The sequence below is a fragment of the Kogia breviceps genome, chromosome 2 (genome assembly GCF_026419965.1).
Source record: "Kogia breviceps isolate mKogBre1 chromosome 2, mKogBre1 haplotype 1, whole genome shotgun sequence".
Lineage (NCBI taxonomy): Eukaryota > Metazoa > Chordata > Mammalia > Artiodactyla > Physeteridae > Kogia > Kogia breviceps.
In genome coordinates, this window is record NC_081311.1 from 182,368,768 (window position 1) to 182,389,687 (window position 20,920).

At 51.6% G+C, this 20,920-nt stretch overlaps 1 protein-coding gene across 24 annotated transcripts in view; it reads right to left on the reverse strand.

The window, feature by feature from the left end:
• Positions 1-20,920, reverse strand: part of TNS1 (tensin 1) — a 201,479-nt gene that overhangs the window by 61,881 nt on the left and 118,678 nt on the right. For all 24 annotated transcript variants that reach the window (XM_067026849.1, XM_067026837.1, XM_059052085.2 and 21 more), the window contains 2 exons: positions 19,728-19,793; positions 18,452-18,568 (listed from right to left, as the gene is read on the reverse strand). In XM_067026849.1, the coding sequence (XP_066882950.1) occupies positions 18,452-18,568; positions 19,728-19,793 (183 nt within the window). The remainder of the gene's footprint in view (positions 1-18,451; positions 18,569-19,727; positions 19,794-20,920) is intronic.

Genomic DNA, 20,920 nt, shown 5'->3' on the forward strand with positions numbered 1-20,920 from the left:
TGACACAGAAACAAGTCACTAGACCCCCACAGGACCTCCTCCCCACCTCCCATCCCAGCACAGAGGGAAGGCAGGCTGACCCAGAGCTCAGAGCACCCCTCGCATGGCCCCAGCCTTCTGGGGTCTCCAAGTGGTACCTCAGGAAGGCAGTGGACGGGGCCAGGCTCGGGAGCGTGTTCGCTGAGAGTTGGGCAGAAGCCTCTGCACCAGAGGGTCACCCAGGAAGGGAATCGCCAACTCCCAGGCAGATGGCTGAGCTGGGCAAGGGTCGGGGTAGATCCACTCACCTCCCTCCTGCCTCTCCCCACTCGGATTGCCCCCCCGGGGCCTGGACACCACTTCAGTAGCAGTCCTCACTTGGGAAGGATGGAGGGAGAGTGGGGAGAGGGGCCGTGGGCTTGGGGAGCCAGGAAGAATGAGACAGCGCAACGGAACGGGGGGGAGGGTGCATTTTAACTATGTGCTTTCATTTTAATGGATGTTCTCTCCTTTGCTTCCACAACTGCCCTTCAAGGTAGATCCCTGAAAAAGAGACCGAGGCTTAGAGGCTGTGGCTTGATCAAGATCACATTGCCAGTCTCACTGATGCTCAAGTTCTTTCTGCTTCCCAGAGAGAAAGGAGGAAGGAAGAAGGAGAGGGACGGGCAAAGGATGAGAGCTTGGAGGACCCAATGGGACGAAGGGAGTGGAGGGTAACAATCAAATCACAACGTTGGTTTAGAGCAACCGGCCCAAACCCCACCATCCAAATGAGTGCTGTCCCCATCAACGTGGTCCCTGGGAATTTTTATGCCTGTATCCTAACGATGCTGCCAGGGTTCAAAGCATTTCTGGAAACTTGTAGGGAACTGCCTCAGAGCTGGTTCACCACTCACACAGTGAACCCGTCTCTGCACTTAAGGTCGATCCCATGTCAGTGGTGCTTAACAGGCCCATTAAGTACCTCACCTAAGTACTGGTTACCAGACTGGCCGTGCTTCCTAACGACAGCTCCCTTCACTCTGTGGGGTCTGCGGGGGGGCGAGGGGTCTGCGGGGTTCTGTGCACGAGTGAAGGGTGCTTGCAGAGGGCTCCCTGTGGTTCTGTTTTGAGCGGGTGTGGGGATGGGGATGGGTGTGGGATCTGGGTGGTCTCTGCTTCCAGTAATGAGGCTCAGGTAGGCATCTCCGTGGGGGTCTCCCGGCACTCGTGTGCAAACTCACACACGTGAGCAGGGGTGGGCCAGAAGCAGGAAGGCCCTGCTGCAGGGGGACAAGCTGGGAGTGACCCTTTTGATCCACAGAAGCTACAGCACCATGGGGCACAGGCCTGGACAGGAGACAGGAGACAGGGAACCACCCCAGGCCTCTTTCTAACTTTGTGAAGAGTGCCTGCCTGCTCCTTGAAGGCTGTCAAGCAGTGTGAAGTAAAAGCAGGACGGAGAGGCAGAAAGGAAGCAGGAAAGGTCTGAGAAGCTTTGAGCTTTCATATCAAAATCTGATCTCACTGCCCCTGGAGAAGGAGAACAAACATTGAAAAACACTTTGCTGCTAACAGTTTTTTAAGCAATCGAAGCAACACCAGGCGAAAGTCTCCAATGAGCACCGGGGCATTGACTAGCTGCAAGGATGTAAAGATGTGGTCGGTGATGAGAAAGGATGAGAAAGGGCGCCAGCAGCTCCTGGCTCCTACCCACTGACAGCTCTGCACTGCTTCCCAGAACCAGGGGGCCCCACCGGCAGCCTGGATAAGCCGGCTGGGGCTGGACCAGGCCCTGGCCCTGGAGGGTGGGAGGGCAGTCCAGCTGGCCTGCCATCTGAGGCAGGATGCCCCATGTCCCTGGAGGAGAGTCTTGTAGGTGCAAATAATGCTTGAGCAGAAAAAAAAGAAGGGCAGGACAAAGGGGAGTTTGGCAAGGCTCCCAAGGCCCCTTTGCATGCAGAACCTGCTGCGGCTCTGTCAGAACCCTCTAGAAGCTGCCTGTTCTTTCAGGTTCATGCACCATGGTCACTCACCGTATCTGGACAGGTGTGGGGGGGGGGAGGATTCTCCGCAACCTCAAGAAAATCCACTCCTGACACCAGCTCCTCTTTCTCATGTGCCTCAAAAGCAAGACAGCTTTCCTGGAAGTCAGACCCCCACCCCGCCTGCTGCGGCTAAAACTCACTCTCTCCAGCTCTGCTCTCCAATCCCTAACTGGCCACTGCACAATACACAGACCTAGAGAAAGTGTTTTCTGGCAGCAACAGCAGTAGACTCGGGGGAGCGGGGATGTCAAAGGGCCAAAGTACTAAGGAGTGATTGTGGATTGGTCTCAGTTTACTCCTCTGTGCAATGGGAGAGTACAACCAGATAGATGGTCTCTGAACACCTGGCCAACTCTAGATGCTCAAGGATCCAACACAGAGAAGATGCTCGACCTGGCATTGTCCCTGTGGACCTGATGCTCCTCTCCTGCTTGGTCTTGCCTGGGTGGCTCCAGGCTCCAAACTCATCCAAGGCTATTTCTGCAGCAGACACAGAGCCCCTGGGGGCTAGAACTGAAACAGTGACTTACAGAAAGTCTGGAAATACACGCCAGGCTGCAGAGGTTCCGAGGGCCACGCAGGGCAATAAAGAGGTTGATTTATTTTCATCAGTGAAATGCTGAAACCCAACCCCTGGAGCAAGCTGACCCAGGAGACGGGGAGGGGAGCTCCCCACCTGGAGCAGAATTAGCTAGATCGCAGCCTCCCAGGTCTCACCACTGGGGCTGACGATGGGAGGGACAGAAGGGGAGGCCAGGGCTGGCCAGCTCACCCAGAGTGATTCCAGGTCCCTCGGGTTGGCCTCTTCCCACCCTTCCACTGGCCTGCACGGGTCTCCGAAGTGCAGGCACAGCAGTGCTAGGTCCACATGCCCACTTGCGTGGGGCAGAGAGAGCAAAGGGACAGGAGGCAGGGTGCCTCAAACTCCTGCGCTCCTGAAGCCATGGTGAGAATGGTGAGCATCAGAATCCCAGCTCTACGTCTTCCTGGCTGTGTAAACACAGGGAGGTTACTTAACCTCTCTGTGCCTGTGTCCTCATCTGTGAAATAGGAACAAGAGTACTCAGCTCACAGGAGGGTCATGAGGAGTAAAGGAAATAATGGGCACCTAATAGAATCTCACATGTGGAGGGTATATACAGAAGGGAGAGATAGATTTTCCTCCTAGTGCCTAATCAAATTGCTGGTTGGGAGTGTCCATTAATACAACCCTCATGGAGGCCAATATGATGCTATCAAAATTATATAGGCATATATTCTTCCATCCAGCAATTCCACTTCTAGAAATCTGTCCTGCAGACAGATTTGCACTAATGAAATGGTGTTATGCACAAATAAAAACGTTACTCATTGCAGCATTTTTGAAAACAGCGCAAGATTAGAAACAACCTAAATGTCCGTGTTACTTAAATACAGTTAAATAAAATACTAGTTAAATAAAACACAGAACCTATGTACAGTGGAATATCATGCAGCCGAAAAAAATGAGAAGGCTCTGTTATTATTTGTTTGAAAATTATTATTTGAAAAAAATTATTTGAAAATTATTTGAAAAATTACTTGAAAATTATTATTTGAAAAAAGTGAGAAGGCTCTTTGTTATTATTTGTTATTATGAAAAGATCTCCAGGGCTTCCCTGGTGGCGCAGTGGTTGAGAATCCGCCTGCCGATGCAGGGGACACAGGTTCGTGCCCCGGTCCGGGAAGATCCCACATACCGCGGAGCGGCTGGGTCCGTGAGCCATGGCCGCTGAGCCTGTGCTCCGCAACGGGAGAGGCCACAACAGTGAGAGGGCCGTGTACCGAAAAAAAAAAAAAAAAGGTCTCCATGCTTTGTCATTAGATGAAACTGCTCAGGTACAAGCCAGATCCTTACGGTGGTCACTGGACCCTAAATGATCTGGTCCGCATTACTTCTAACCTCATCTCCTATTACAACCTTCATTGCAGTCACATTGGCCCCTTTGCTGCTTCTCAAACATCTTAGGCGGGCTCCTGCCTCAGGACCTTTGCACTTGCTATTCCCCTTGCCTGGAATGCTCTTCCTCAGAGATTTGCTTGGCTGACTCCCTCACTTCCTTCAATTCTTTGTTCATATGCCCCCACCTCAGTGAGGCTTAGGCTGACCAGCTTTTTAAAAAATTTCTACTCACCGCTCGACGCCCATCACCAACAACTCCCAATCACCCTAACTCTGTGCTATTTTTCCCCAGAGTATTTATCACCTTCTAAGATGCTCTCTCACTTACAGCTGACCCTTGAACAATGCCAGGGTTAAGGGCACTGACCCACCCGCCCCTACCCACTCACCACCCACATCCTCACACTGAAAAATCCACATACTGCTTTCTCTGCCCCCAAAACAAAAGAATTGATAAATGACTCACCCAAGGGCAGGAAGCTGAGATAGTTTGGGTAGAATCAGGACTGAAACCCTAGTTCTTTTGATTCCACATATTGTGATCTCTAATTGAACACAAACTGTTCCCCACAAAGATCCATAAATAAAAATACAGGTATTTATTGAAAAAAAAACTATGTATAAGTGGGTCTGCACAGTTCAGATCTGTGCTATTCGTGGGTCAAATGCACTTATAATGTCTTTTTAAAAAATTTTTTATTGTCTGTCTTCTCCCACTAGAATACAATCATGACAAGGGCAAGGATCTTTGTTTTGTTCACTACTGTATCCTCAGCAACTAAATAGTGACACACAGTAGATACTCAATAAATATTTGTTGACTGAATAAATGAATGTTAATGCAGACAGTCCACATACCAAAGAACACAAGTGATTTGGCTTGTTCTTTTTTTCTTCTTCTTCAATACAGTGGATTCAAGGTTACACCTATAATCACATCATTTTCACTCTCCTGCACCGTGATATGTTTTCTCAAATGGAGGAGAAAGAAGCAGCTTTATGGCTGCTCCAGCAATCACCATGGCCCACAGCCTGGCCATCACTGATGAACAGTGCCGTGGAGGTTAGGACCCTGGAAAGACCCTGGGAGCTAGGCCTGCTCTGCCCCCAACTGTCTGAGGGACCCCTGCAAATGGCACAGCCCCTGAGCAGAGGCAGCGGCTCACATAGGAATGGAGCCTGGCATTTGCATGATGCCAGGGGAAGGATTCAGTGGGAAGAATACAGACCTGCAGCCAGAGGCCAGGGTTCAAAGTCTAGTTCAACGACTGGGATGGTCAAAAGGTGAACTAACTGGCACTCGGGGAAGCACTGCATAAAGCACCACCCAAGGTCAGGTGGTGGTATCAGTAACAACTAACATCAACTTATGACTTATTATGGAATAGGCACAGAGCTACGCACCCACCCATTATCTCACTTAATTCTCAGCCTATAGGAGAGGTATATCTTTGTCCCCATTTTACCAGGGAGAACACTAAGACTCAGAAAGGCTAAATGACTTGCCCAGGGTCAACAGGGGGCAGGAGGCAGAGCTGGGGCTTGACCCCAGGCAGCCTGAGTCCCAAGCCCAAGCTTTCAACCACTATGGTGCCTCTACTGCCTCCCGAGGATGTGGGTTTTGTCTCTTCTTAGGCCACTCTAAGACACTGTCCTTAACCTCAATGGAGGCTGCCTATTACTGAAGGTATGTGAGCTCAGCGACTTTGTCAGGATTTCAGAAGGTCTTTGGGCAGGGGGAGGAGCATAGAGGAGAAAGAGATGTACGGGGATGAATCTCCCATGAGCAGCTGGGGAAGTAGAGGGAGGAGAACCATGAAAGAAGAGAGGACAGATCATCCTCCAGATCCCAGACCCACTGAAACCTTTTCCCATAAATGGTCTCACAACTGTCTATCGGACAGAAAGCAGGGCCTGGGAGAGTGGGCCAAGAGGGACGGGCTCTGTCGCCTGAAGAGAAGTGCACCAGCTAGTTAGTAGGCAGGAGGAGTGGGCAAGACGCAGACAAGCTCCAGGGAGGGCGCTGCCTCTCAAAGGCTGGTGGAGAGATGGGCCCGAAAGCCAGCAACATTAGTGAAGGAGTTAAACTTTGCCAAGAAGCAAAGCAGCCTCAGCTAGCACCTACGAGCCAGCTCCAGGCCAACTGGCCTGGACGAGGAGAAAGAGGGCCAGGCACAGCCTCCAAAGACAGGGACGAGCACCCAGGGCCTGAACAGGTCCAACAAGGAATAATCCAGAATAATCCAGAAAGACAACTCTCACCAGTTCTGTTCTCTCTTAGTACCCATCACTCAGACACGTCCAGCGGGCAACAGATCTGGGCTCCAGGGACCAATCCACTGCAGGATTTTGAGTGCTGTCTTTCCTCTTAATCTCCTGGTTTGTCCTCCCCTCCTGGACCCCATAAATATGGTTCCCTTGGGGCTCCCCTCACCCTCCCTCCACCTTCTCCAACATTCCCACCTTCACCGACTCCTGCTTTCCACTGACATCCTACCCAGCCCACCATGGGATGGGGGGCAGTGGTGAGAAGGAGGCCAGAGCGATTTGATTGCTTTCTTTCCATCTACTTTCTAGACTTCAAGCAATGTTGCTATGCCACTTCTACATCTGAAAAACAATTCTGTTTTCACTGCCATCTACCCTCCCAGGCCCAGGACACATGCAGCCCCTCTGCAAAGTCATCCACCTCTGATCACCACCATCCCAGAAGCTTCTTCTCTCCCGAGAAGCCTGGCTCTTGGCCACGATCCTTCTCCATGTGGCTGTGGGTCGCGGTGGACGGTGCACTTGTCTGATCCGGACGCACCCCCTCCCTGCCCTTGTCTGCAGGACTTTCTACAGCACCAGGGCTAGCCTAGGGTCCACCATCTAGTAGGTGATCTATAAGCATTGGGGAAAGAAAGGAGAGAGAAAAGGAAGGGAGGGAAGGAAGCAAGGGAATGATGGGTGAAAAGCAGCTTTAGTTGGGTCCCCCAAAATATTTGATCAATGGAAGCGTGTATTTCTTTTCTTGGACGTGGTCAGAGTCCGTATCTTGGGGTCTCACCAAGCCCAGCTAACTTGCCCTTGTCTGCATGTCTGGCAGGAGCGGAAGCAGGGAGGGTGGTTGAGGGGGAAAGACTGCACGTTCTCCTCTTCCCCGGCCTGGAGCTTGATATTTGAGCACAGCAAGAGGGCAGACGTGCCGCTCAGGCCCCTGGCCAAGAGCTCTGTGTCTGCTCCGAGTGTGGCTCCGGCCTTCCAACCTCCACCTGATGGCAGAGATTACGGAGGACCAAAGGCACATTCAGTCAGGAGGGTATTGGTTTACTGAATGTTCCACAGGCAGACACTGCTCTTCAAGCCTGCCAGCTGCCTCAGAGAGCAGGGCCAGCTAAGGGTCCAAGGGCATCAGCACAAGCCCCACCCCACCCCACCAGGAGCAGCGCTAAGCAGGTGGCCGGCAGATGCTGGGTCAGTGGAGTCGTCTTCTTGATCCACAAGGTCAGACCGACCCTACATTTAAATTCTCAGCACTCCGATTGTTCCAGCAGGTCAGGAGAGGGCTCCCTCTTGGGAAAGGAGAAACCCAGGTCCTCCTCAAGAACTCATCCCTGCCTCTGCCACTATCTCTCTGTAGACCACCCCACACTGAGAGCCATTTCCCTTGTTTCTCGACATCTCTGCCCAAGCGGGCCAAAGTGACAAGGGCCCAGCCTCCCTGCCACAGTTGATCTACCCTTTCACAGTCGGGAAATTTTTCCAGGAGGCTAGTTCAAACCCCTCCTGCTGCAGTCTAAGCTCAAGCTCTTTGAACTACAGGATGTGATAGAACAGGGACAGGAGCTGAAGCTTTCAGTAACAGCTTTGAATTTCTCCCTCCCTGCCCTTACCCCCACCCCTGACCTTGACCAGAGCAGAAGGGCTGCCCCCTCCAGCAGCCAGTAGGATTTCCCAACAAAAATCAGCCTCTCAGGGGGAGTTCCCCAGTGGTCTAGTGGTTAGGATTTGGTGCTTTCACTGCTGTGGCCTGGGTTCAATCCCTGCTCAGGGAACTGAGATCCCACAAGCCGTGCAGCATGACCAAAAAAAAAAAAAAAAAAAATCAGGCTGTTAGCACCTGTGCTTAGAAAATCACCCCCTAAAACCCTCTGCTCAAGGGGTAGATGTATCACTCGGGATCCTTGGACGCTTTTCCTGAATAATTTGGGACCATCTGCAATCTTGCTCTCTCCCCTTTTTTACTGGTTCCTCTACAACTTACCCAAAAGTTCAGAAGGCAAGAATGTCACACTCTGTGAAAGTACGTTAAGGGGAAACGTTCACCGTGGTGCTCAGGTGTTCTTCCAGGGCAGACACAAGGGCTGTTGTCCCCACTGACTGCCTCCAAAGGGGCCGCCTTCTGTGACCCTTCCCCACCTTGCCTCGCTCTGGGAGGTAAAGGGAAACAGGGCCGTGCAGGTGGGTGAGGCAGCCCGGAGGCAGAACTCGTGAGCTTTGGTGCTGCCCTGACATCCAGGGACCTGGAACCTGGCCTCCCTCTCTGTGTAATGGGGCAGGTGTTCCAGAGCAGTCGAGGCACCAGTTCCAGGGCTGGAAAGAGATCAGACGAAGCAGCCTAAAGCATTTCAGGCTACAGATGTATCATCTTTCAGATCAAGGTCACAGAATGATAGGAAGCAGTATTCCTGACCGGCTCCAGACCCCCACCCATTCCCGTCCAAATCCTGCCTTCACCATTTACTAGGGATATTATCTGAACAAGGTCCCTAAGCTCTCTGTGATTGCTGCAGTTTCCTCTCCCATAAAATGGGAACACTTGGGCTTCCCTGGTGGCGCAGTGGTTGAGAGTCCGCCTCCCGATGCAGGGGACGCGGGTTCGTGCCCCGGTCCGGGAAGATCCCACGTGCCGCAGAGCGGCTGGGCCCGTGAGCCATGGCCGCTGAGCCTGCGCGTCCGGAGCCTGTGCTCCACAACGGGAGAGGCCACAACAGTGAGAGGCCCACGTACCGCCAAAAAAAAAAAAAAAAAAAAAGGGGGAACACTCATAACCAGGTGTATGTGGAAGTATTTGGGTCTCAGTTGTGACAGAGGCCCCAGGAAAATGAATGCCATGTTCCAAAAGTAAGGCAGGGCTTGTAAAAAAGGATGACTGACATCAAGAAAGTGAAAAGTCAACCCACTGAATAGGAGAAAATATTTGCAAATCATATATCTAATAAGGGACATATTTCCAGAATATATTAAAAAAACTCTTATAACTTAATAACAAAAAGACAAAAATCTAACTTCAAGTATGTGCAAAGGTTGTGAATAGATGTTCCTTTAAAGAAGATAGCCAATTAACAAAGATGTTCAACATCGTTAATTACTAGGGAAATGCAAATCAAAACCATAATAAAATACCACTTTATACCCACCAGGATGGCTAGAATCCCAAAGATAGGAAATGACAAGTGTTGGTGAGGATGTGGAGATATTGCAATCCTCATACACTGGCTGGTAGGAAAGTAAGATGGTGCAGCCACTTTGGAAAACAGTCTGACAACTCCTCAAATGATTAAATATTGAGTTACTATATGACCCAGCAATTCCACTCATAGGTATCTACCCAAGAGAAATGAAAACATAAGTCCATGCAAAAACTTATACATGAATGCCCATAGCAGCATTCTTCATAATAGCCAAAAAGTGGAAACAGCGCAAATATTCATCCACTGATGTGTGTATAGACAAAATGTGGTACGGCCATACAATGGAATATTACAAAGCAAATCCAAATGAACTAATACACACTGCAAACTGGATGAACCCTGAAAACATCATGCTGAGTGAAAGAAGGCCACAAAAGGCCACATACTGTGTAATTCTATTCACATGAAATATGCAGACCAGACAAATCTATAGAGATAGAAAATAGACTAGGGCTGGGGGTGGGTAAAGATGTGGGGAGTGACTGCTAATGAGTATGAAGTTTCTTCGAGGGGGGTGATAATGTTCTAAAATTAGATTATGGTGAGAGTTGTACCACCCTAAATATACTAAAACCTACTGAATTCTACTCTTTAAATAGGTGAAGTTATGATATTAAATTGTATCAATGTAATATCATTTCACTATATTATATTGGGAATACATAATATTAGCTATTTAAAAAAAATTTTTAAGACAGTGATGGCTGAAAACTGTTTTGTGGCTCTAAACTGCCCCCCCCACACACATCCATGTCAAGGGAGTGAAAGGATCAGGAAGTGAGTGATTCTAAGAGGAATCTTGGAGAGAAGAGTATTGTTTTGCTGCAAGTGCCACCTGCCAGGGTGGGGTTTTCCCCTTACCTCGGTGAGTCTGCTCAGCTCAACTCGAGTCCGCTGGGGCTGGAAGGGGAGAGATCCAGCCCAGGGATGCCTCAGATCCTGTCCTAGAGGGCCACCTGGAGGGCTGAAACACCTCCACAGGAGGAGGTGGAGGGAGCGAGGGATGCTCGGGCCGAGGAAGGGGTGAGCCTCTGACAGATCTGCAGTCACCCACCCGAAGGAAACGGTGAGAAGAGACTCTTGGGGAGTTCACAGGGCAGGGGGGGGGGCTCCAAAACATCCACTGAAGTGCTGCAGGAGGAAACAGTCACCCGGAATCTTCCACTGTCAAAGAGCTCAGATGTCATATCATCCGTGCCCGTGTCTCCACCTAACAGGGGTGCAGGCAAGTCAAAATGTTCCCATCCCTTCTCTCTTTCCTCTCTTCCCATCAGTCGGGGAAACAGAGAGAAAACCTACAGAAACGACCCCCACCCCCTCCCATCCACAGCTGGCGCAAGGTAGGGGCAGACAAGGGGGAAGAACTAATTCTGGGTGAAGCACCAAGTTCACCAAGTTCACTCTGGGCGTCTTCATTACTGCCCAGAGGCTTTTGTATACTATGACCTAAGTTGTGACTAGAAAAGGCACGGGACTCACCCTAATGTCATTCGGGTCCAGGAGAAGCTTTAAAACCACATCCTAACAAGTTCTGCTTGGTCAGCCTAATGGTTACAAAACAGTAGCCACCTACAGGCATTTGGGGAGGAGTAACCAAGAGAACATATACAGGGTAAGAACACAAGGCTAGCTATCATCTAGTCATTACCTTTATCACCATCACTGTCATCATTAGGGTGATAGAGCTGGAGTTTCCTTGCAAGTCAACCCCCCTCAATTCACTGATAAGGAAAACTGAGAGCCAGAGAGGGAAAGTAACTTTTCCAAAGTCACATAGCAAGTTGGTGTCAGAGGCAAGTCTCCTGACTTCCAAGAGTGGGGCCCCCAGAACAGAACCAGCTACAGACAGTTCCCAGAGAGTAGAGGGACCAGGGGAATATGGGTTTTTTCTTAAGAAGAGAGGGCTTGTATACTTTCAAAATCACACCTCTATCTTCTTTCCTCCAGCACTTCAATAATAATAATAATAGACACAAATTATTGCCAGCATAGTACACACCAGGCACTTAACTTTTCACATTGCACATACGTTACCTCATTAAGCCTTAACAACAATCCTGGAAGGAAAGTACTGTTATTGTACCGATTTTACAGATAAGCCATCAGAGAGGCAAAGTGACCTGACCAAGGAACACAATTATAAACAAAAGAGCTTGGAACCAGACCTTCTGATTCTCAATTCCACAGTCTTAATCCCTAGAGTAGACATCAGTCTGTTCAACGATATTTCTACTTTCTTCCACACACAAATTCCCTGCCCCCTTTGAAGTTAAGCATGGATGTGTGACATGTTTTGGCCAATGACATGTGAGCAGAAGGAAAGTGTGTCATGTCCAGACAGAAGCAGTGTGCAAGTCACAGTGTCCTCTACCCACTTCAGCAGCAGTGGTGGATGCACCTATGCCACGAAGCCACCATCAGCCTGGCGGAAGTAAGATGAACAAAGACCCCTGTCAATCCACACTGGACAGACAGCATGGGCAAGCAATACACTTTTGTTGGTTAAGCCACTGAGAATTTGGGGCTGTTTGTTATGCAGCATAACCAAGCCCCTCCGGACTGATACAGCCACTGAGTAATGCTGCTTCCCACTACAAGCTCAAGAGAGGGAAGCTAAGTCCATCTTAGCTCCTCTCAAGTCACAAAAAGGAGTAATGAGCTCAAAGAAATGGAAAGAATTGCTACTCCAGCTTCCTCATTTTACAGGAAATAAAAAAGATCTAAAGAAAAGGAGTTACCAAGGACACCCAACCACAAATCTCCTGCCTCCCAGGCCAGTGTCTGTCTGAGTCTGTCTGTCTCTCCATGTCTCTCACCTGTTTCTCTCTCCTCACTCTCTGCCTGTTTGTGTGTCTCTCTCCCTTCCTCTTTCCTTTCTCTCAAGAGAAAAAAAATATCAGAGAATCCTTGGACAAGCCCAGCTCATGAGAAGTCACCACAGGCTAGGGACTCCTGGCTACCATCAGGGAGGCTCTTCTCCAGCTCAGACAAAAGAACATGAAGACGAGGTGGGTGTCCTACAGAGCTGGAATCTCTCCCCCAAGGAAGGGGATTCCTCTCCTCACAGAGCCTGAGGGTGAGAGGCTTGGGCACAAAACCAAGCCCCCTTGTCACCAGCCCCTGGCTCTGATGGGGCTGCCCACAGAAACAAAAGAGGGGCTGCCGGGCATCCTGCAGGGGGTGGTTATTAGTCCCCTTGCCATCTTCAGCCAGGCCAGCAGACTTGTCATTTCTCCCTTCATTACTCCTTTTGGCTCTGAGCAATCTGCTGCTTTACCCAGCCTCAGCCCCTATTCCCCCATCCTCTTTTAAGTCTTGAGAAACTCTAATCAACTCAGTGTCCAAGGAGGTTGGGGAAAGGTGGGAGGGAGTGGGTGGGCAATGAGATAATTCAGGCCTGGTCAACCTGTGGGCTTCTCAGAATTGGAGGGCAGCCCACACCCCCTTGTCTCGCACTTGCTTCCGGGAAGGCTTGCCCTGGAACACTCTGGAGGAATTTGGAGACAGCTCCGTGCAGCATAGGCAAAAACACACAGCCCTGCTCCCACCCACAGGGAGCTGGGATCTGGGCATGGGGCTTCATTACTCAGGCCAAAGAGCTAATGGGGCTTCTGGAGGCTGTGAAACGTGGTGCCAGCCAGAGTGCTGAGCTGGCAGGCTCCAGACCAAACTGGAGAAAGGCAGAGAGGAGGAGGCTGGTGGGGGACCAGACTGTTCTCCCCTCCACCCACCCTGGACCTTCTCTTACTGCTCACTCAGGACCAGGACTCCAGGCATCCAACTACAGGCAACCCAGAAAACTCCTTCCTGGGTGTTATGGGCTGAATTGTGTCCCCACTCCCAAAATTCATAGGATGAAGTCCTAATAACCCCCAGTACCTCAGAATGTGACTGTACTTGGCGACAGGGCCTTTAAAGAGGTAATTAAGTTAAAATTAGGTCATAAGGGTCAGCCCTAATCCAATATGACTGATGTCCTTAAGGGAAGAGGAGGTGAGGACGCAGATACACACAGAGGGAAGACCATGTGAAGACACAAAGAGGAGACGGCCGTCGACAAGCCAAGGAGAGAGGCCTCAGGAGAAACCAACCCTGCCCACACCTTGATCTCAGGCTTCTGGCCTCCAGAGCTGTGAGAAAATAAATGTCTATTGTTTACGGCAAACAGTCTGTGGTACTTTGCGGTGGCCGCCCAAGCAGACTAGGACATCAGTCTAGTTCATCATCAGGCTCACCACAGGGTTCTACTCCCAAAGTAAGGAGTCCCCGAAATGACAGGCACTCATCTTATGCTCCCCGGCCACCTGTCCCAAGGCCTGGAAACTTCTCTGCTCAGAAGGTCCTTCATCGGATTCTTCACCTTTCATCATGTCCCCCTCCTTCTGGCTGAAGTGCAGGGGAGCTAAAATGGTCCCAAGCAGTCACGGTCACAGCAGCCTAGGTCCACCATGCGGAGGCACACTCTCCTTCTATTTCTGGCTCTACTTCCTGGCCCCATCCTCCAGGGAAATGGGCTACCCCGTGGGGCAGTGAGCATCCTGTCATCTAAGGTGAGGAGCCAGGGGTGGGAGGAGGAGAATAAGCTGAGCTCCAGGGGGTGGGAAGGATTCGGAGCTGACACCTGAATTCACACGCCAACCTTACTCTGATCTGACCCCAGCCTAGATCGCTGACCTCCCCACATGCGGTGTGGTCATCACGTAATGGGGCTGCAACAAGGTGAGCTGAGATCATGAAAGGAGGGTTCCACTTGTAGGGATGTCCCCCTCTTTGACAGGTCCCTTCCCCTCTCGAGCCTGTTTCCTCTCTACAGCGTGAGGGTGTGAGATGGGCTCTGTGATCTGGGGGGGGCCGGCCTGCAGAGACCAGAAGTCCCCACATGTTTTCTTCCTTCATTTTGCTGCTGAGATTGACGGGGGACACCCTGAAGGAAAGGAAGAGCACGCTGAGCGCCACGGGTCTGCACGCCTTGAACTGGAAACCTGCACGAGGGTTCAGAGGGTAAGGATGCAGGCAGTGAAGAAGGGGTTAAACACAGAGCAATTCCTGACATGGACGGTAAAGTCAGGGCCACATGGAGGGCTTCCCGGAGGAACAGAGCTCTGACCCCAGCGCCGACCCGCCGACCCGCCTCTCACTTCAGGGAGGGCCGAGGGGGGGCCCAGGCCAGAGGTCCCTAAGAGCTGGGCTCGGTGCCCCCGCCCACCACTCTGAGTCACCCGGTGGACTCCAGAGGGCCTGGCCCACCCCTCCTAAACCCGCCCCTGGTGGGCCTGAAATAGCGGAGGTGGGCAGCTTCCAGAAATGGCCTCACCTCACCTCCAACACCACCCTGTCCGTATTTTGAGAGGCCAGCCCCTCACCAGAGGCAGTCCTGCGTGAGCAGCCCCTCCTGTGTATGGGGGGGGGGGGGGACCGGGGGACATCAGGGATGTGCCTCAGCTGTTCCCAGCACCACAGCCCTGCTGGGTACCTGCCACAGGGTACTGCACTCCTTGCCTCACCGCATATAAGCCCCCCGCCCATACTGAGAGGCAGGGCAGGAGAGATCTGGACTGTCCAGTGGTGAGAAGTGGGGGGAAGAGACAGCAGACCCTCCCCCAAGCTCAGCGGGACCCAGGTACTGCCACAGGATCAGACACCCAGGACAGACCCTCGGGGACGACGGCCAGCTGAGGACGCGATAGCAGTTAGCACCGGGGTTCCACACCAGATCCGCTCTTTACTAGCGAGGCTACCTTGGGCAGGTCACTTAACCCCTCTGTGCCCCAGTCCCCCATCCAGGCATAAAACCGTGCCCACCTCACAGCGTGGCTGCAAGTGTTAGATGAGACGGAGGCTATCAAGCGCTTGGCATCGAAACTGGTGCATGGCAAAGCCCGAGCTGGCTCCCAAGGCCAAGGGGCCTCCTCCCGAGCCCTGTCAGTAGACCCCCGAGATCGTGGTCACTACCGACGTGACAGAGACTCACGAGGGAGCACAGCAGGCAGCCCCTCTGCAGCTCCCGCTCCCCGAAAGGTGCTCGAAATGATTTGTCAACCAAATCCCCATGTTACAACAGAGTCAACGGAGGCCCCAAGAGGATGGCATCTTGGCAGAGGGTTTGAACCCAGATAGTTTGGCTCCAGAGGCCACAGTCCTAACCACAGTACAAACTGCCTCTCATGAAAATTGCTACATTAACCCAATCACATGGGTACCGTCACCATCCCGTTTGCAGATAAGGAAATGAAGACCACAGGAAGGCGTGATCATTTGACCAAGGGCACACAGCTGCGGACAGGAGACTCCACAGTGTGGACCAGGAAGTCAGGCTCTAAAGCACTCGTGCTCGAGTGCTCTAGCACCTCGGGGTCATCCTGCCTCTCCTGGTCCAGGGCCTCCCCTGGCACCACATCGCAGCCCACGAGGCCATCCCCCAGCCCGAGGGCAGCTCCAGCAAATGGCCAAACCACCGCCCAGGCTCCAGCGCGGGCCATCTCCTGGGCACCCCAGAGTCTTGGGGGTTCGGGGCCCTTATCCCAGCTAGCACGTGTGGAAACTGGAGCACGGTGACTTGCCCACAACTACGGAAACAGACAGAGGCCTCGGGCTTCCCTCTCGTGAACCAGAGAATTAGCCAGAAGAACATGTATTGACCTCCGGGCCCCAGAATCTAGAGCCTTTTAGAAGTGCTCCAGCCAGGAGAAGCAGGGTGAGGATAACGATCACCGCTCCTGCCCCGGGGCCACCACACTGACTCTCCTGTCCCTGTGGGAGTTGCAGCCCGGTGACAGTGGGGAGTACACAGCGGGACAGGCCGGGTCTGCCCAGGTGACCCCACTCCAGCCACCCAGTTCCGGGTCCGGGTCAGCCAGGCAAGGGAAGAGGACGTCAGGGCTGTGAGCCGCTCCCCTAGCCGCTCCCCTGCCTTCCCTTCCCACCCTTGGGCGCAGGGCCAGTGTCTCAGCCTCCAGACAGGAGTCCCTCTGTCCCTACAGGACGAGCTGACCTTTAACTGGCCAAAAGATCCTACTGGTTCCATCCCCCTGCCTGGGAGAGCAGATCGGAGGAGAGAGGAGGACGGGCCAGGGGGAGGCAAAGGAGCCCAGGGCCCCCCCTCTCCCCTTCCTTCCTCCCCCTTCCCTGCCTCTGGTCCCAGCCTCCTGCTCAGTCTGCCTGCTTCCTTCCCTCACGGCTGACTGTGTCCCAAGCCCCATCCTTCCCGCAGCCCCTCCTTTCCCCTTCATTGTTTTACCTTTTGTTTGCCTGGCACTTTATAGTTTACTAAATGTTTTTACATTTATCATAGCATTGAATCCACACCAGGGAGAGATGGAGAGACATTGAAAATTCCTTCCAATTGCCAAGTGTTCTTGTTAAAAATGCAAACATCTCCAGAACGATGAACGATTAGGCTGGCAGCCACCGGTACCTCAGGACTGATTCGTTTCATCCTCTGCCTTCTCCCCAGCTACAGGGCACAAGGGGATGTGGTTGGAGCAGGAAGAGGAGTGCTTTGCGGGGCAGCCTCGGCACAGTAGCGGGGGGGGGGTCCCTGGTGGAGTGTCTAGGCCCCTGGAGGGGTGGGGGAGACGTGCAGGAACTAGGGAGGGAGAGGACAAACTTTCACCATTGCAGCACTGCACGTGAACTTCTCCCATCAAACCCTAAATTCTAGCCTAAGCATCGCCCTCAGCCCACTCCCTCTGAACTGCGTCGCTCATTCTGGTGTCTCTACGGTCAGAGGGAGAATCTTCATGCAGGAAAAGGCCTACAAGACTTTCAGCGTGGAGTCAACAAATCCAAAACCTTGGAGGTGGAGACCAGGGTGAGGGTCTCTGGTCTACCTAATCCAGCTCTGCCACATGGCCCAGGGTCCCCACCCCAGGACAAGCTTCAGCTGGGAGGAGAAGCACAGAGGCTGGGTGCTGGTATCCTTGAAAGGACATAGCCTGGTCATGGGGGTAAATCAAGAGATGCTTCCTTCTGGGCCGGGGGGCGGGGGCAGGTCTCAGTTACCCCGGCTGAAAATTGATGGGGGATGGGCCAACGGTCCTGAGGTCCTCCCAGCTTCCACATTCCATGGTCCTGGGACCACATCAGGGTAACAAGCCTGTGGCCAAACTCCAGACAGGGCATCTCAAGAGTTCCTGAGCTCCAGACATGCTCATTCTCAGAGGCCCCGCCCTGCATCCCATCACACATACTCAAATGAACCACATAAATCAACAGAACTCATATATAACTCTCAAGAGTTGAACTGAGTTGGGGATGACCATTTGACATTATGTTAGGTTTTGTTGCTAAATTAAACATATATTGGGCTTCCCTGGTGGCGCAGAGGTGGAGAGTCCGCCTGCCGATGCAGGGGACGCGGGTTCGTGCCCCGGTCCAGGAGGATCCCACATGCCGCGGGGTGGCTGGGCCCGTGAGCCATGGCCGCCGAGCCTGCGCGTCCGGAGCCTGTGCCCCGCAACGGGAGAGGCCACAGCAGTGAGAGGCCCGCGTACCGCAAAAAAAAAGTTAATTTCAATTCTGCTGCTTTCTTTTCAAATTTTGGAGCCTACCAGTTTGTTTCCAGCTCAGAAACATTTTCATCGGCTGCTGATGAAAGCTTGTGGGTCCTAAATGCTGTGTCTACCTTCCTAGTGCTCTGACCCCAGAGAACTCAGGCAGCGAGCCTGGAGAAATCCAACAACGGGGTTAAAAGAAATCTAACAAATGCTGTATTTTAAGCACAGGAGGGTATCTCAAGCTCTACACAAGGCGACTTCCTCCAAGGAGCCCTCCCAGACCACTCCAGCTCTCAAGAATCCATCCCCTGCCAATCTCAGAGCATTCACTGCCTATGGGACTCATTCGGCACCAAGGATACATCCTTGTATGGCTGTTTTGCTTCATTCTTTAGCTCATTCCTGTTTTGTTTTATCTGAACTGTGAGCTCTCAGAGGTCTCTTTGGACCTCTCCTCTGCACCTCCCCTCCCTTTGAACCCAGTATGGTGTCATAGCAAACCAAGAGAGCCGAGGCCATGTGAGCAGGGGCTGTGCAGTCGCAGAGGGGCTGGAAGCCACTGGTCCCACCTACCCTCCATGCCATCATCTTGATGCCCACTGAAGTTGTCATAGGAATCCCAGCGGATGAGGGGGTCGGAGGTGTTATAGTCCACAGACACACTTGGCCCGTTCTCCAGGTGTTCCATGCCTTAGAAAAAGGGAAAGGTGGAGACGACAGTGAAGACAAAGAAAAAACCGATCAGCAGCTGGAAAAACAGAGGAAACCAACAAGTTCCCTAAGGATGCTCCCTAAGGGACTTCTCATTTTCTTGACCATGGCGAGGCAGGACCACTCGCTTAAGTTGGATGGAGAACCCAGGAGTCTGGTTTCTTGCATTCTTGAAAAGGTTCACACCAGGTCATAAGGGTAAATGAGGACAGCAGCACTGAGCAACAAAGACCCTTTAGAGGAAAGCCGGGGGACCCTCTGGCTGGGTGGCTGCCTCTTTCTCTTCTGTGTCCCAGGGGCCCCTGGGGCAGTGCCAAGAATCCAGAGAGTCTGGCCCTGGAGTCAGGGGCGGGGAGTGCAGGAGAGGCTTGTGATGGGCTGCACGGGGTCACGGACAGCAGGCGAATCACAGCCTTGACATTGAGAGGACACAAGTCATCTGAGCCATCCCCCTGCCCTTCCACTTAAGATGCTTGCCACTGCAGGCAGAAATCTGAGGAGAGAGGCAGAATCTCTCCTACACATCCAGAGAAAGCCCGGGACGCAGAGAGCATAAGCTACAAGTCAGGCCTTCTGGATGAGTTACCTTCCTGACCCAGCAGTCCTTTCTTTAGTCTACCCAGAGTCCCACTGCTGTAACCTGACTTCACCTCTTCCTATTCTGTTCCCAAATACGATGAAGAACAACTGGTCTCCACATATAACCAGTCTAACGGCGTAAAGGCTATTATTAAATTGGCCTTCTCATCTTCAGGTTGAATCACCTCAGTTCTCATAAATACTTATCGTCCATCCAGCACCTTTGAGAGTCCCTTTGGCCACTCCCTCCATCCACCATAGCCTTCAGTCTCTGAATATAATAGGAGGATGACCTAGTGGGGCCAGAATAGCTTATCCAACCCAGCGCCTCTCTGTCTACTTTTTTTATTTTTATTATCCACAGATTAGGTCACTGGTTCATGTTTAGCTGGGGGTCCACTATGATACCCAGATCCTTTACTACTGGCCTGACTCTCAACCACAGGTAACATGATATTTGTAGAGCAGATCAGTGGGAAAATGGTAGAGGTGAGTTGAGGTGGGGCAGGGCAGAGTGCAGGGAAGGGAATGAATCAATGGATTCTAACTTGGCATTTACCTTGAATTTTCTCTGGTCCATAAGAAAACACAAATTCAACTTTGCCATATTCTGGAAATCGATCATCTGAAAAAAGGAGAAGGAAAAACAAAAATGGGCAACTGATTCCCAAAAGAGGACTCCACAAAAAGTTTTCTTCTAGAAAAGTTTAAAGTAATACATGTATACATGGTTGATAATATAATAAGTAGTATATATAATGACATTAAGTCTCCTACCCACCCTAGCTCTGTCTTACCTGTCTGAGGTAACCATTTCTTACCATTTCTATTTCTTGTTCTACAAGCAGTTACCTCTAAGACTCTAAATAATAGCCACAGTTTTTATGCCACTATTTCTAGATATATCAGTTTTTAAAAATCTTCACTGATTCACCACTATGAAGATGAATAATTTGGATCACTTATAGTATTCCCACCTCCCTTCTTAAATCTGGTTTTTTATTATTATTACTACTGTTATTATTATTAATTCACCCTTCCGATTACCTCTGAAACTTTCAATACGATGGTTAAGCCTCTATTTCTTTTTTTTTTTTTTTTTTTTTTTTTTTTGCGGTACGTGGGCCTCTCACTGTTGTGGCCTCTCCCGTTGTGGAGCACAGGCTCTGGACGCACAGGCTCAGCGGCCATGGCTCACGGGCCCAGCAGCTCCGCGGCATGTGGGGTCCTCCCGGACTGGGGCACGAACCCGTGTCCCCTGCATCGGCAGGTGGATTCTCAACCACTGCGCCACCAGGGAAGCCCAAGCCTCTATTTCTTGATCTGTCCATTTCCGATGGTGCACTGATTCCGTCCATGTAGGAGGAGGAAGTTTGTGCCTCTCCCTTCTCCCACCTCTCCGCAACTCTACGTTTATTTTGTCAGCTATTCTTTTACTTTCTTTGTTAAGACTGATGACATTTACATTCTCTTCTGCAATTATAACACCATCTTCTGCTTTTGCTCTCCTGGCTCCGGTACAGGGAAAGCTCATCATAAAAACATCCTTCTCCTGCATGAGCCAGACCACACTGGGGGATCAGGCCTCTCCTCCTCAGAGCCCCAGCCCCACGCTCTGATCTCTGCCTGAGCCCAATCTGCACACAGATCACCATCCACTGCTTGCAGGAAGGGAAGTTATAGCAGGGGTGGTGTCTGCTCCCTGGAGCACCCATCATGCCTGTGTATATCTCCATCACTGCAAGCATCACT